Source organism: Barbus barbus, assembly GCF_936440315.1.
Source record: "Barbus barbus genome assembly, chromosome: 15".
NCBI lineage: Eukaryota > Metazoa > Chordata > Actinopteri > Cypriniformes > Cyprinidae > Barbus > Barbus barbus.
The window spans coordinates 15,145,069-15,162,943 of NC_136743.1; the positions used below are offsets into that span (position 1 = coordinate 15,145,069).

Below are 17,875 nucleotides of genomic sequence, written 5' to 3' on the forward strand. Positions count from 1 at the left end.
ATCCAATCAGAGAAGTGAATAGAACCAAATGAGTGGTTTAAATAAGGTCCTTTTGCTGCTGCCATTCTTGTTCTTAGTTAGACTCAGCATGCATTTGATCCTGCAGAGGCAAATTTACATCCGTGACATGAAAGGAGCTCATTTTCTTTCTTTTCATTGCTGATTCATATTGTAGCATTTACATAGCAGCTTGATGAGCTTTCTCCTTTCTTGTGTGGAAAACTCCACCCGTGCCACAAAAGTACTCTTTAAAATACTTTAAAATGTTTTAATATATAATTTCCATTGACGAATAAATATAATATTTATGTTAATGACAAGGCCATCATTAATCTGTAATAGCCATGTAAAGAAAGAACTGACCATCATATTGTTTAAGCATTTGATCTTTTATACCTGTACTGAGATCAATCAATACATTATACATTGCATATCTTCATTATAGTTATTATTTGTTTAAAAAAAAGTTATTGTTGCAGTTTCCAATTTGGTAAAAAAAAACCATGTAAATCTCTACATTATAACCCACTCTTAAGAACAACTGAATTGTTGTAGGCCTAGGCTATCAAATTGATAGAGAAAAAAAAGATACACCATTACTTGCATACATACATACATGGAGTGACTAATCCAACCGTAATATATTTATATTCATATTTATAATTGTATATGTGTGTGTGTGTGTGTGTGTGTGTGTGTGGAATACACACATATACATTATAAACTGACTACTGTGTGTGCTGTTATATGAAACATGATTCTTCCCTGACACCTAGTGGTCTGAAGGATCAGTTACACATAAAACATACATACCGGTTGCATAATTTTTTTTTTTTTTAGATTAAGTCTTAAAAGTTAGTCATCTATTGTTTTATTCAAGACTGGGCATTTCTTTTAAAATTAGTCACATAAAAATGTAGATTGTCTAATTTGAATCCGAAAAGTAAGATTGATTACCACTTGGTTAACTGCTAGTTAGTCAAACTAGTTGTTAAGAGATAGTCAAGTTCAAGTTCATGTGGGGACATACAGTGGAACGAAATGTCGTGCCTCGCAGGACCACGGTGCTACATAAATACAGACATACAACAATGAAGTAAAAAAAACAACACTTTAAACCTATAAACCTATAAAAAACACTATAAACCTATACACCTATACACTATAAACCTATACACAACTAACCTACTGACAGATTTTAACTATAAGTATACTATATATAAATATTTACCCTATACAAACTAAAAAAATTAAAGATAAAAAATACAAACTATACGAATGCTTCACATAAATACTGTACATGTGGAAAGAGAAACATTTTGAGTCAAGCAGCTGGTTGGGGAACAGTGCAGGATGATTTGTAGTGCATGAGCATGTAAACATACATGTATTGCTGAGTCTTTTGTGGGATTGTGTACACGCAGCAGTGTGTGTAAAGTGACTAGTGCACATAGAGGAGAGTGTGTTACTACAGGTGGTTTGTACAGGCCCTCTCACCTGTGTGTAGCACACTTCGAATTGCATAAAAAAGTTCCATACAGTTTTTTCTTTGGTGTGGTAAGGTTTGGGGTGGGGGGTGGTCCATGTTTCAGGAGGTAGGGGTTTGCATGGGGTTTCAGAGGGGGGCGGGGTGGTTTGAGTTCAGGGCTCTCACAGATTGGGGGAAAAAGCTGTTGAGCAGTCTGGCGGAGCGGGCTCTGATGCTCTGGCACCGTCTTCCTGATGGTAGGAGCTGGAAGAGACTGTGGGAGGGATGGGTGGAGTCCTTCAGGATGCTGTTGGTTTTGTTGGAGCATCATGTAAGGAAAATGTCCAGGATAGAGGCGAGGGGGGCACCGATGATCTTTGCAGCTGTGTTCACTGTCCGCTGGAGGGTCTTGCGGTCAGCAGCACTGCAGTTCCCGTACCAGACAGTGATGCAGCTGGTCAGCACACTCTCAATGGTGCCCCTGTAGAATGTGGTGAGGATGGGTGGAGGGAGACTTACTCTTTTCAGCCGGCGGAGAAAGTGTAGGCACTGTTGTGCCTTTTTGGAGAGTGACATGGTGTTGGTGGTCCAGGTGAGATCCTCTGTGATGTGCACCCCCAGGAATTTAGTGCTGCTGACTCTCTCCACAGTCGAGCTGTCGATGGTCAGTGGGGGGTGGTCAACGGAGTTTCTCCTGAAGTCCATCACAACCTCCTTTGTCTTCCCCACATTGAGGGACAGATTGCTAGTGCCACACCATTCAGCCAGCTGTGCCACTTCCTCTCTGTAGTGCGTTTCATCGTTGTTGCTGATGAGACCTACCACTGTTGTGTCATCAGCAAACTTGATGATGTGGTTGGAGCTGAACTTGGCAGTGCAGTCGTGGGTCAGCAGCGTGAAGAGCAGCGGGCTGAGCACACAGCCTTGTGGGGCACCTGTGCTCAGTGTGGTAGTGCTCAAGATATTGTGGCCGACACGGACTGACTGAGGTCTTCCGGTTAGAAAGTCCAGGATCCAATTACAAAGGGAATTGTTAAGGCCCAGCAGGTTTAGTTTATTTATGAGCTGTTGTGGGATTGTTGTGTTGAATGCCGAGCTGAAGTCAATGAACAGCATTCTAACATAGGAGTCTTTATTTTCTAGGTGGGTAAGAGCCAGGTGGAGGGTGGAGGAAATTGCATCGTCCGTAGAGCGGTTTGGACGGTATGCAAACTGGAGCGGATCGAGTGTGATGTTGTTTTGATGTTGTGCATGACTAACCTCTCAAAGCACTTCATCATGATTGGAGTCAGCGCTATGGGACGGTAATAATTTAGACAGGACACAGGTGATTTCTTTGGTACCGGTATAATTGTTGTGAATTTGAGACATGTGGGGACAACTGCCTGGTTCAGCGAGGTGTTGAAGATATCTATTAGGACATCTGTCAGCTGTGCAGCACAGTCTCTCAGAACACTGCCAGGTATGTTGTCAGGACCTGCAGCCTTGTGTGGGTTAATCCTAGATAGGGTCTTCCTTACGTCGGCTGGAGACAGACAGAGCGCCTGGTCGTTGGAAGGTGTGGGCAGTTTTTGTGCAGGTGTGTCATTCTGCATTTCAAACCGTGAATAAAAGTGGTTGAGTGCATCGGGAAGGGGTGTGTCCTCATCACAGGCCTGTGGCGGGGGCTTGTAGTCAGTGATGGTCTGAATGGCTTGCCACAGGCTCTGTGTGTCTCTGCTGTCTATGAAGTGATTGTTGATTTTTTGAGCATATGACTGTTTGCATTTTTAATGCCACAGGACAGATTGGCTCTTGCTGTTTTGAGGGCTGCTTTATCTCCTGATCTGAATGCTTCATCTCTGGTCTTTAGCAGCCCACGAACCTTTGCTGTCATCCATGGCTTCTGGTTTGCACGTGTGGTGATGGTCTTGGTGACTGTCACATCATCAATGCACTTTTTGATTTAAGCAGTCACAGTTTCAGTGTAACATAACAACATAGTGACTATTTTTATGCAACTGGCTCCAGATACAAGTTTTTTTTTTTTTTTACGGCTGTTAATATTTATCAGGGCACGTTTGTGTTTAAAAGTTTTTTTTAGACATGCACATACTTTAAAGTCTGTGACAACAAAATATGACTAAAAAAATTGTCTGTGTGACAACTAGTCCTGGTCTCCCTTGTATAGAGAGTGGGGACACAAAGTGTTATCCACTAGCTGTATGACATACAAAAAATTTAATATTTTTATTTTTACTTACTTACTTTACTTACTTTTAGTCATTTAGCAGACGCTTTTATCCAAAGCGACTTACAAATAAGAAAAAGTAACTAAAACTAAAAGTTAACGCTCTGTAAATACTCTATACACACCCATTTAAGAAAATACAGAAATTAAATAAAATTGACAAATGCATACAACAACAACATTTCAATAGTAAACATATAAAGGAAAAAATTAAATAAAATAAAAATAAAAAGCAATATTATTTTATCCAAATAATAATAATAATAAACCAACACTGGCCATAACAAACTGATTTTTTTGTCCAATTCCAATACTTCCTTATTTCTATATGTATGTAGTTTGTATGTAAAAATAAAGTTAACTAAATATCATAAATATTAAGGTAGCCTAAATCAAATTGAGAACCTTCAATTGCTATTTCCCACTTCAGCCACCAGATGACAGCAGCTCAATAATGCAAAGAGGGCAAACAACGACGTAACGTTAAGTTTGACCAGTACAAATTACTATTAAGTAGGCTACTTTATTTAACGTACTGGAAACACATCCGTGACTTGCTTATTAGTAGACCTACAGGTACTGTAATAATGTATAGCCTACAGTCCATCAACAAGTGAACACACAGCTAAACTGTAAAGACAAAGCATGCACTCCTTTATTAGATTTCTTTAAAATAATGTAGACAATAATGTGCAAACAATTTAAGCAACAAGCATACATTTAAAGCTCTTTTAACGTCGGTATAGGCTGCCTATATAACAGTAACTAATCGTAGTTGGCGCAGTGGCCCCTTTAAATGAGCGTCGAGAGCTTCGCAGAACGGGTACCAGAGGATGTAGGGGAATAAACTGCGGCTGCTTTTGTTTTCTTTAGAAATGTGGATCAAAACAACGTTCTAAACGGCAACCTTGGTTACAAAACCAGTCATTAAGCTACTGAAATCCAGAGTTCAACGGCGGACCTCCACTTGTTCGTCCTGCTACAACCTGCGTATCAACACACAGCATCGCAAAAGGACGAAGAAGGTCAAGAGAACATGTATCGCTGCCCGGAGAAGGGATGTGTTTCTGAATCGTCAGAGAAAACGACGAATGGAGAGGATTGCTATTCGAGCCATGGAAGAGAAAAGGCAACTCAAACGCATGGAAAACAGAGAGGATCAGTCGCGTGGAATGTCCGCATCCCGTCAGTTCACCGGCGCTCGAGCATCTCTGTGCCGCAGCAAACGGAGCAACGCGATGCTCAACGTGCGAATTAAAGGGATGGGGGCTGTTCAAATGTTCTCTGACTGACTCCTCCTGTGCTACCCGGAGACCATGTGGCCAAGCCCACTGGGTTGAGATAGGTACCAGTACCAGCAGGGGACCACTATATAAAGGCTGACATAGTTTAGAAGAAGCAGCAGTTGTTGGTCTTAAGCATACAGTTCTGTCAAACACAGGAGTGGAACACATTGAACTACACAAATAATCATGTCTCACGCTTGGAGTTATGGAGCACAAGACGGTAAGAGCCGTTTTTCGGGTAGCTACTAAATTAATCTATTAGTCTTTAGGAACTATATTAATTAAATTATAATATTATACAATATAATTTAGCAGTCATTTAGTCAAGAAGCTATTTTTTACATTCTTCTACACTGAAAAACACTAATGCAACATATTTAGCTGAAAAACAAAACAGTTATCTTAATGCATTTTGATTCATTAGGTTTCTCTGTGTGGGGAAGTATTTATTATTAAACAACAGGGTGGGGGGAGTAATATATGACCAAATATAAAATATAAATAAGCATAATACATATGCATAACACAAATTATACAAACGCCGTCACTGGGACAGTATCTTTTAAAAGGTACTAATATGTAGCCTACAATTTAGGTACTAATGTACAGTTTGCACTTTTAGTACTAAATAAGGTCCACAAGTGAACCTTTTGAAATTAAAAGTACCACCCAGTTTTTGTTCTCTTTTTCTGAGAGTGTGAGATAAGTTGTTGCAGATTACACTGTAAATAAAATGTTTTGTCTGCTAACCTAAATGTGCCTTGTGTTTAATGAATTAATTTGCATAAAAAGCAACAAGACAGTAATATGAACGAAACAACCTAGATAAATTAGGTTACACCAACAAAAGTCATTTCTAAATGTCAAAGCTTGAAAAAGCTCCTCAAAGTAGCAGCTGCATGTATCCACTGCTTACAGTGTACATTTGCTGACCTTGAATCTTGCAAGGAATGTAAACACACTTTTCTTGTGCATCTAGGCACTAGGTTTCATCTTTTTCTCTTGCTCTGTAATTTCAGGGCCAGAAAAGTGGGCAGAAAGCTTTCCCATTGCAAACGGACCCAGGCAGTCTCCCATTGATATTGTGCCCACCCAAGCACAACACGACCCTTCTCTGAAGCAACTCAAATTGAAGTATGACCCCGCCACCGCTAAGGGCATCCTCAACAATGGCCATTCATTCCAAGTGGATTTCACTGATGACGACAACAGCTCAAGTTAGTATATCACTACATTTCAAGAACTGTTGTTCTTATTTTCAACCTCTTAAAGCAGTATTAAACCTAATAAGATGCAGCCATTTAGGAATACATTTATTTATTTCACCTGAAATAGGTATTTTTTATAATCCAATTTTCATTATATTCATCAACATTTTTGGCAGTGCAATGTTTTAGACCTCTTTAGCATATTCTATTGAAAATAAAATATGGAAGAAAACACATTGCAAAGATTTTTTCGTTGCATATTGAATGCTAAAATTGAAAGAACTGGTGCATCTAAATCTGTCAGTCGTTACACATAGTATATAAACTGCTCAATATTCAGCTACTGAAGTCTTTTATCACCCCATCTCCTGCCCTATTTCTATCCATTCATTACTAACTTAATTTATTAAGTAGTCTATTAAGCAGTTTACTCCAGTTCATCTATACTGAATCAACAAATGATGTAAAACTGTTATGTTAGGAGGGGATGTAGATGTGTGAATGTATTCCTTCCTCTGCCAGTGGAAATAAGGCACTGTGTACTCAAGTGCTAATGTATTCTATTATGAGAGAAAGAATAGAGCCACATATCAATGCTGTATGCCATGGTCGATCAATGAGAGCAACATGTGCTGAATTTTAATGACCATTTCAAGAGAGGACTCACACATATGCTTGGAAAAGAAACAGAAACACTGGAAAAAAAGAGTCAAAAAGAGATGAAAGAAGTAGCTATTAAATATGTTAGGTAGTGAATATTAAGTTGCTTAAGTAATTTCCCAAGTAGCCTGCTCACACTGACATCTGTCAGTCTACCAATTAGGAAGTTGAGGTTCCATGTCATTAAGGATGAAGATTTTCAAATCCATGTCATTAAGATTTGAAAAATATTTTTTTCTCCCACCCCAAATTTTTTTCACCCACCCAGAAATCTTTCCACCACCATGAGCTCTTAGGGTCTCCGTAGATCCAAATACAGTAACAACAGTAACATTGTAAAATATTATTATAATTTAAAATAACTGTTGTGTATTTTAATACATTTTAAATTAATTAAAATAGAAAGCAGTTTTCCTTTATAAAACATTATTACACATCCAATGCATTATAAATGCACAAACATAAATGCACAAATACATTTTAAAAATCGTAATTATTCCAAACGTTTGGAACATATCAAATATATATTTTATTGGGATATATTTGAAATATATTTTGGAATATATGTATTGTATAAATCTTATATTATCTTTATGTGCATTGTTACATTGAATTAGAATTACAAATATAAATTCACAAATACATTTAAAAATCGTAATTATTCAAACTTTATATCTCATATTATCTTTTATATGCATTGTTACATTGAATCAGAAATACAGTTTTACAAAATGAATGACTAATGATTTCTAGTGCTGTTAAAGAAACAACTGAATGATTGGAATAATTGTTTATGTGTGCAGCTCTGGCTGGAGGTCCCGTGACAGGGATATACAGGTTGAGACAGTTCCATTTCCACTGGGGAAGCAGTGATGACAAGGGCTCAGAGCATACTATTGCTGGAACCAAATTCCCCTGTGAGGTAATGAGACTCTATCTCTCACTCTTCTGCTTGCACATTGTAACTGAAAGAACCCTCATTCTTCTGTGTTGTGATTCAGGCCATTCTAATCTAATTCTTATATGTCTCTCCCTTAAAACTATTTATAGCTCACCGCTCATTAATATTCTTTTGTTCTCTCATGAATTTGTAAATCCCTTCTTTATAATACATTAAGATATTAAGCTAATTCAGCATGTTTTTCGATATACTAAATGTTTCATAACACGTCTGTTCTTTTCTAAAGCTTCATCTCGTTCACTGGAACACGACGTACCCAAATTTTGGCGAAGCTGCCAATAAGCCTGATGGCCTTGCTGTGGTTGGCGTTTTTCTCAAGGTCAGGATTTTTTCCAAAAGCATTTCAGAAATTGCAGTGATTAAATGATATAAAATGATGGATATGTTCTGTGGTTTTGTTTACCAGACTGGTTCTGCCAATCCAAGACTTCAGAAAGTTCTAGATGCTCTTGATGACATCAAATCAAAGGTATTAAGTCATTTATAATCTTTATGCATTAAGATATTTACACATCCCAGTTAACCTCAGATGTTTTTATTCTTTTACAATATGACTGTTTCTTCTCCAGGGCAGACAGACTACATTTAGCAACTTTGATCCTAAAACCTTGCTGCCCGCCGCTCTGGATTTCTGGACTTACGAGGGGTCTCTTACCACACCTCCTCTTCTGGAGAGCGTCACCTGGATCGTTCTGAAAGATCCAATCAGTGTTAGTCCTGCTCAGGTACTTTTCATCATACTTTATCTATTCTTTCACATTTTCAAGCAATTATATACAGACATCTAGTTCTACTCCATATCTTTAGTATCTTACGCTATCTTGGGTCATTGGAACATAATTATGTCCAGACATTTTTTGTTAATTTGTAAGGGTATATGTTTTTTGCTACTTATTGAGTTGATAATAAGTTAATAAATACCCAAATCAAATACTGTCTGCTTAGTAGTACAAAAAACGGGGTCCCAAAATTTAACGTCACTCCTACTTTGAAACTGGGAGGGTCAGTGCTCCATATGTTTCTGCTTCTACAAGATTACTTTATCTTAAATATATCGCCTGCCTGACAGCAAATATCATATTTAAGTCAGGCTTGTGCCTTTAAGATAGAAACCAACACCCATTTGTTCATTACTGGAGATGAATTTGGCCCTTATTGCAATCTATTTTTGTTTTTATACATTTTATTTATTAAGGGCAATAAGCAAGACAAGAAAGTGTAATTATAAGTGTAATTAAATGTATTTATAATAATACAATAAGTATTATCCTACAATTGTATTTTACTAGATACACCACACTGTATATACTGGACAAACTGGGCTGAAAAAAATAATAATAAAAAATCAAAGAAATTAGACTTTGTTTAGAATAACTAAATATATTAAAAATATTATAATATACACTACTGTTCAGTAAGATCGTTCTTCACCTGCATTTCAAGATTCCTGAGCACCAAATCAACATATTAGAATGATTTCAGATGAATAATGTGACACTGAAGACTGGAATAATGCCTGCTGAAAATTCAGCTTTGCCATCATAGAAATAAATGGCATTTTAAAATATATTAAAATAGAAAACAGTTATTCTGAATTGAAATAATATGTCACAATATTACAGTTTTTTTTCTTCTGTATTTTTGATCCAAAAAATACAGCCTTGGTGACCATAAGAGACTTCTTTAAAAAAAATATATATATAAACAAATTGAATTTTTGATTAAGGTGACATTACTACCATAAAATGTTTTCTCCAAAACCTTTTAAAATATTATAATATATAAAATACAATATTCTGGGGAAAAAAAAGCTCAACCCTCATGGACCACATGCTGTGAGCTTATTATTTCCTTATGCCCCCACCAACCCACCAAAATGTGTCAGAACTAAGTTTGCTGTAGCACAATAATTAAGCTGCTTGTCTTAAAAATGCTACTTCAGCATTGTGACATAAAGTGACATTATGCTTTCCAAAAAAAAATAAAAAAATTCATCACCTTTCCCTGATGTAGGCAGTGCTGTTAGCCTGCAGAGCTAAAATAAGCCTCCAGTGGTTAGTCAGAACAGTCTGCACGGGAATTCTGGCAAGAGCTCTATGAATGAGAATGGAGCTAAATATAGTAAATATAGGCTGTAATAAGTCTCTGTAAGACTGCCAGGAACACACTAAACACCACAATCCAAGAGAAAACAATCTAACTGTCTCTCTCTCTGTCTGTCTGTTCTTCAGATGGCTAAGTTCCGTAGCCTGTTGTTCACATCTGAAGGAGAGGCACCTTGCTGCATGGTTGACAACTTCAGACCCCCTCAACCTCTCAAGGGACGCAAAGTCCGTGCATCCTTCAAGTAAACAGCAGTATCGATGCCACAACCCTCCCACTGCCTTCTGATCATGGTGCTTTTGACTGGTTCACAAACACATTCCCAGTGAAATTGCTACTGAAATATCACAATCCAGGCCTTTGCTTGCATTGCAGTGTTGATAACAAGAAAGCTGGATCTGATCTTCTAAAACTGTCTATTTTTGTCATAAATGCTTATATTATTATTTAACATGAGAAATAGTATTAAAATGCTTATATACTCAGTGCTTAATAACAATAGCAGCTCCAGTTGTATAAACAGTGGTTTGTTACCTGCATTTCCTTGCAGTTTTATGTAAACTGGACAAATGGGAAACTATCTAACTTCCAAATGATCCCAGTCCATCTCTGATCGCTTCACTTTGTGCTTTTAGCTATGCAGAATTTCACTATGCTCCATGTTATTCAATTGGAAAGACATCATGGTTCTTTTTGTGCTTATGGTAATGGATGAATGTCAGTTAAATGTGTAACTGATTGGATGTGTTGAAGCTGAAATACCTGAAGGAAAGCACTTATAAAGTGTTTTATTATTTATCAGGAGGAATTTCAAGAGATTAGCTTTTAAAATTGTTTCTAAGAATGTTGTACCATGATGTTCTGCCATAGATACTATGAAGTAGATTTTTCAGAATTAAATTGAACAGTATTGCAAACAAATATTATATGTAAATCAGTCATAGTTTAGGAATTTTATCAGCAATAAATGAACATATTTTAAACTATACTTCCTGTAATTGTTTTCTGTCCACAATGCATCACATTAGTGATACACATAAGCTGATGTTAACATAAAACGTTAATAAGTTTTTTTTTTTTAAGGAAATAAATACCGCTATTCAGATAAGATGCATTAAATTGATCAAAAGTGACAGTAGAAAAAATAATACATATATAAAAAAGATTTTTATTATGCTGTTCTCTAGGGCTTTTCTAGTCACCAAAGAATCCTAAAAATAATTTTTCACGGTATCCACAAAATATACTATACAACACTTGTTTTTAGCATTAATAATGATAAGAAATGTTCCTTGAGCTCCAAATCAGCATATTAAAATCATGTGACACTGAAGATTGCTATAATGGCTGCTAAATATTAAGAGAAAAAAGTACATTTTACATGTATTAGTTTGTAATAATATTTCACAATATTACTGTTTTACTGTATTGACCCCAGACTTTTCAACGGTAGTGTATATGTGGAAATTATGCTTACACATTAACATTTCACATTGTAGAAATTAACATTAATGTATGAACAAACAATTAACAATAGTGTACTTATAAACTAACATTAAACCACATTAATAAATACTCTACAAGTATTATTCATTATTTATTGTTAGCTAAATGTTAACGTACAGAACTTTAATGTTACATTCAAGACATTTCAAACTTCTGCGTTCTTGACCAAAACTGAAAAGTCCAAGCTCAATATAAGTTCTTTCCATAAATTAACATTGTGGTAATTTGACGTGTCTAGTCACTGTTATTCAGTACCATTCAAGATCAGTTTCAAGCCCTTTGTCCTCTGCAGGGAGCTAAAAAAAACTAATATTTGAGTTTTACCACAAATAAAACCTGTTCTGCTTTTCACATGGTCGTTTGACAAAAATGCAGATACAGAATGAACCTCTTCCTCATGCTAGTTTCTGTTAAGTGAAGTTTGAAGTAATTGACAAGAACGGTTTCAACCATTTTCTGATATCATATTTCAAAATGTTTTAATTACACAAGTTCTGTTGTGAAATTTCTGCTGTAAAAGAGGAAATTTGTAATTCCAGAATATTCAAGATCAATATCTGTGAGACTCTCCATTACATGTCAACTCTGTGCTCTGTTATCATGGAGAAATAATGAGACCATTACCCAGAGATCCTGTTATGCAGGCTGAGAGAGGCCTTTATCTTGGAAGCTGGCACATCACCACAGATGAGCACAGTTTTGGATGTCGGTCAGACTCTCATTAACATATGGCTAATGCTCTTTGTGATTGTTCAGCCTTACTTACGCAACCCATGCTTTGCTGGGCACACATTCTTGTGGCTGTCTTGAATCTGGGTTGGCATCATCTGTGGTGGTACAAAGCAGACAACATTTGGCTGTAGAATCCACTGCTGCTGCCCTCGACATAAGAGCTTCTTGTAAGCTTGAGTGCCAAATTACTTTATATTATTAATTACTTTCCATCTACAGCTTTTTACAATTAGTGTAATGGCTGATCCCTTTCGAGTGAACTTCGAACTGCGTCCTCTAGGGGCCGCTATGGGGAACGCCATCAGCGTGACCCGTGTCTGAAGCATACATACAAAAACACCACACGTTGGCTGACGACAGCCTATGACGTCACTACCGGCGAGGCCACAGTATAAAGGGGCGCCGGGAAAATACGTCATTCTCTTCTTCGTCTTCAGTGACTGTTTTGTTTGAAGCGTGCATTCCAACTGGTAAGAACGATTTCTACTACTACTATGGCGATCACTAGCAAGGCGTTTAAGAAATGTGTGCATCCGTGTCCTCGTTATTTGACACCTGGTGACACACACTATCTTTGTGTCTTTTGTTTGGGCGAAGAGCACGCACGCGATGTCCTCGAGGGGGCAATCTTCGTGCACTGTGAGCTTTTTTCTATGAGAAAGCTCCGCTCTCGTCTGTCTCTCTTTTCGAGGAAGGAGGGACAGTCATCTGCTTCCCTCGGTTCGAGACCCACTGATGCGAGTGTAACAGACGTAGGCAAGTAAGTGCTGGTGCGTGTAAACCTCACTCCCCTGATCTCAAAAAGAGGCGCTCTGGCGACTGACGCTAGAAGGCTAGTGGGAGGCGTGGGTCAAAGAGAGGTAGGCAAGACCTGAGTGAGGTGATCCAGACGAGGCGTTCTCAATGCTCTCGTCCGGACCAGAGTAAAACTATGAACATCTACTCCCTTCCCTCAGGGGGCCTGTCATCTGCCCTCATCTTCTCCTCTCTAATTCCCCTGCAACCACCGTTAATTTCACCTGATCGAGGTTAGGTGGAAACCTAGGAACCTGCGTTTAAAAAATTGCAGTCTCTGTGCTGGACTTATGATGTTTTGGTTAAGTTCTATGTTTCATAGAAACTACCTTACTGATGGTCTGGACCAACTCTTTGGACTTCGCCTCCGGGACTGATCTCACGCAGGAACCATGGATGGGTGAATACGATCCAGTTTTACAGTTCACTGGTATTGTTAGCCACTATTTGCACTTTCTGGGACCTGTCGTTTTGTGTGTTTTCACCTCTTTCATTCGACGCAGTGCAGTGATAACCTCACTCGTCGATACTAGATCCAGGCTAGGATGAGAGCCCCGTTTCCAGCCTCATACCCCTGGATTGTGTGGCCCAGTTGTAGGTTTCTGTGGGAGCCTCCTTGGTCATCAGGTCTCCAGCACTACAATGCCTGGACCTGTGGGTCTTTTAACATCAGTTCTTGGCATAGGGATGCCTCCTTTGAGAAAGGTCCATGGCTATCTGAGGATATCAATGTGCTAGCTCAGGGACTGCGCCCCTTCCGGGGGTTTTCAAGTAGCAATCTCCCTGAGCCCCTGTGCTAGGGTGTAAGTATATTCTGAGAGTCCGAGTTCCCTCTCAGGCTGAGAGTTAAGTTCTCCGCTCTCCAGAGTCTGTCATGGTAGAGCTAGCTTTGCTCCCCTCACTATCGAGGGTCAACTATGAGCATGCTGCTCCCTTCCTGCACCCTATGCTCTCCTGGCTGGTCGAGCTGGTGTCGCTCCCCTCACTTTAGAGGGTCACTTATGAGCATGCCACTCCCTTCTGGGCATCTGATGCGCTCTCCTTGTTGGTCGAGCTAGCATTGCTCCCCTCACCTTAGAGGGTCGCCTATGAGCATGCTGCTCCCTTCTGAGCTCTCCTTGTTGGTCGAGCTGGCATTGCTCCCCTCACCTTAGAGGGTCACCTATGAGCATGCCGCTCCCTTCTTAGCATCTGAGTTCCCTCTCATGCTGAGAGTTAAGTTCTCCGCTCTCCAGAGCTCTGCCTTGGTAGAGCTAGCATTGCCCCCCTCACTATAGAGGGTCACCCATGAACATGTTGCTCCCTTCCAATGCTCTCCTTGTCGGTCGAGCTGGCGTTGCTCCCCTCACCTTAGAGGGTCACCTACGAGCATGCTGCTCCCTCCCGAGCTCTCCTTGTTGGTCGAGCTGGCATTGCTCCCCTCAACTTAGAGGGTCACCTATGAGCATGCCGCTCCCTTCTGAGCGTCTGTGTTCCCTCTCATGCTGAGAGTTAAGTTCTCCGCTCTCCAGAGCTCTGCCATGGTAGAGCTAGCTTTGCTCCCCTCAGCATAGAGGGTCACCTATGAGCATACTGCTCCCTCCAGAGTATCTGAAAAGACGGTGTTTACAAATCCATGTTATGGTAAGAGCGCACACTAGTCTCTGTGCACTTTTCTGAAAGCCACGTTGTGGTAAGATCGCACACCAAGTGTTTTGCGGTCTTTCTAAAATCCTGTACAGTATGGGTTACGCGCTGCGGCTTCGTACTCATTCTTTGAGTTTAGTACTCATTCTTTGAGTCATTCTTAAAGATTGACCCTTCTGCAGTTACATCGTGTACTAAAACCGACGGAAAATGAAAAGTTGACCTGCTGTTGTTTTACCTTTTCCATTACACAAATGAAAATCCAAAGCATAACATGAAAATAAAATTAAAATAATGAATAAATGAGATGACACAAATGAAAATCAAATTATATTTTTTTAATAAAATAAAATAAAATGAAAGTGATAATAAGAGAAAAAAGTGAAGAAAACAAAATCGGAAAAAGTGGGTAGATCGTAAATCTATACTAATTTAGTCTTTCATAAAAGTAAGAAAGAAAGAACTAGCAGACATAGGGGCAGAGTGAATCAGTGAGATCCTCTTTTTTTAATTATCTTAATAGTTCTGCAGAAATGAACAGCACCATTAGGGGAACTGTGGATGAGCGGTCCAGAATAAAGCCTCTTTATCCAAACAATAAAACCATTGAAGACAGGATTTCAGGCAACAGATCAGTTTCATTTTACCCCAGCTTTTGAAGCACCATTTGAGAACTCCACCAGCACCCCACCAGAAAAAGACTGCAGAACAGGTCACTTTTTCTTCTCACATGCAGTAACATCATACATATTCATTACATAGCTTACACTTTATAGAAAATAAGACATCAAATTAATTTATAAAATGTTTGTTCAGAACGCTTGGTTTGGGCAGTATGAAAGCTGTGACTGTAAGAAATACATAATTACAGTACCCAATTATTGTGAGTAATCCATAATTTTAAGTACCCAAGGTGCTGATCAATACAACAACTGTGATGACATACTGAAGAAGAAAATGCCCCCCAAGCCACATAATTCACAACACTAGCTTTATATGCTCAAAACAAGCAAAATGATTTAACAAGGATTGCCTAATCATCTTTTGCAACTTGCAGATGAAAGTGGAAGTTCAAAGTTGTATTTTGACAGTAATCATGGTCACATTAATGTTTATATGAAGTCATAGTTCCATTACTGCTTTCATTTTGAGAGAGTAGGTAAGGTTTTTTTATGTTTTTGAAAGAGGAGACTCTTTTGATCACCAAGGCTGCATTTGTCAGATAAAGAAAATACAGTAAAAATTCTGGAATATTATTACTAATTAAAATAGCTGTTTTTTATTTTAATGTATTTAAAATGTAATTTATTCTGTGATGCAAAGTTAAATTTTCAGCAGCTCCAGTCTTCAGTATCATACTCATTGTAATATACTTGTTTAAATTTTGCTGCACAAAACAGTTGAAAAGAGATTTGTGAAAACAGTTGAAAACAGATTTGTAAAAACAGTTGAAAACAGGTGTGCTGCTTAATATTTTGTGGAAACCATGATAAAAAAATTTCAGGCTTCTTATAAATTAATAGAAAGATTAAAGAACAGCATTAATTTGAAATAGAAATCTTTTGGAACATAATACATGTCTTACTATCACTTTTGGTCAATTTAATGCATCCTTGCTGAAAAAAAGTATGGAATTGTTAAAAAAAATCTTACTGACCCTTAAACTTTTGAACAGCAGTATATATAATTATGTGTTGTCCAGAGTCATGCAAGGTTAGGAAACCCCAAACTCATGGCTGTTAGTCAGAACAAGATAAGAGATAAGGCAACAGTGTGATAAGCAGGGTGGGTCACTCTAACGTTACTTCAATGCAACTCTACCACAGCCTGCTGATCTTCAAAAGATTGATATTTACAGTATGGTAATGGTTTATGCATATATATATATATATATATATATATGCAGGGACCTCACATAATGCACATGGGATCTTCTGAAGCTTCATGGTTACCATGATAGCAGGGCTCCAGAGGAATGGAGTACAATATATAATTCTTGACCATTAATACAGCATTCAAAGCTGCAAAGACATCAGCTAAGTGGAATCAGTAATTGTCAGTTGTATACTGTAGATGCACGAGGGAAAACTGATATGTTGCTGCAATTAGACAGAGAACACTACATATTTGAATCTTTTTATCATGATAGCATAAGCAATTCTGCTCTCTTCGGGGATTCTGCCTATAATGGAAGTCATTTCTGTAGCTTCCTTCGAATTACACTATGTATTTGTATTACAATGAAATGTAACATTTTTAAATTAGGGAAACATTTGTACTTATTTTGCTCAAAAATATATGTTGACTGTTACAGTAACTGTCTGACATTTTAGGAAGAGGTGGGAACTACCTGATACATATTATTACCATTGTTTAACTTGAGTGTTATGATCTCTACCCTCCTCCACATATTTCTCCACCTCAAAATGTATTTCATAACCATTTCAGAGTGCCATTTCCCTTGTAAATGAAGATAAGAGAATTTAAAGTTGAAGTTTTATAATAGGTCAACACTGACCTTTTGACCCTTTCAAAGCATGGTTCATTACTTTAGCGTTATTTTCAGTTCCCTTTTGTGATTCTAAGGAATGAGTGGATCAGGAATTTGGATCATTCTGGTTAAAGTTATCCCATGCTCTGTCCATGCAGTGTTTTGAAGGTGTATGAGGACGTCTGGGCCATGTGCAGTCTCACTGAATGGGTGGGAGAGGGTGTGGTTTACTTTCACTCTAATCAGACTGCAGCAGTAGTCTGGAGTCTGATCAGTACAAACTTACTACTTTTCTGGTGTAAACTTCCTTTATGGTTTTCAATACATGTTTAATAGAGATCCATATCTCAAACAAATAATAAGGAATTGACTCAATAAGGATGTGGTGTGTATATATATATATATGTATATATATATATATATATACACTCACCTAAAGAATTATTAGGAACACCTGTTCAATTTCTCATTAATGCAATTATCTAATCAACCAATCACATGGCAGTTGCTTCAATGCATTTAGGGGTGTGGTCCTGGTCAAGACAATCTCCTGAACTCCAAACTGAATGTCAGAATGGGAAAGAAAGGTGATTTAAGCAATTTTGAGCGTGGCATGGTTGTTGGTGCCAGACGGGCCGGTCTGAGTATTTCACAATCTGCTCAGATACTGGGATTTTCACGCACAACCATTTCTAGGGTTTACAAAGAATGGTGTGAAAAGGGAAAAACATCCAGTATGCGGCAGTCCTGTGGGCGAAAATGCCTTGTTGATGCTAGAGGTCAGAGGAGAATGGGCCGACTGATTCAAG

The 17,875-nt window shown here is 38.2% G+C and overlaps 1 protein-coding gene across 1 annotated transcript; it reads left to right on the forward strand.

Moving 5' to 3' along the window:
* The first annotated feature begins 4,478 nt into the window (after positions 1-4,478).
* On the forward strand, positions 4,479-11,494 carry LOC306881773 (carbonic anhydrase). The gene is made up of 7 exons (XM_079436048.1): positions 4,479-5,204; positions 6,004-6,201; positions 7,656-7,774; positions 8,040-8,132; positions 8,220-8,282; positions 8,383-8,538; positions 10,045-11,494. Exons 1-7 carry the CDS (start codon positions 5,171-5,173, stop codon positions 10,162-10,164), a joined length of 783 nt encoding a protein of 260 aa, XP_079292174.1. The 5' UTR covers positions 4,479-5,170; the 3' UTR covers positions 10,165-11,494.
* The last annotated feature ends 6,381 nt before the right edge of the window (positions 11,495-17,875 follow it).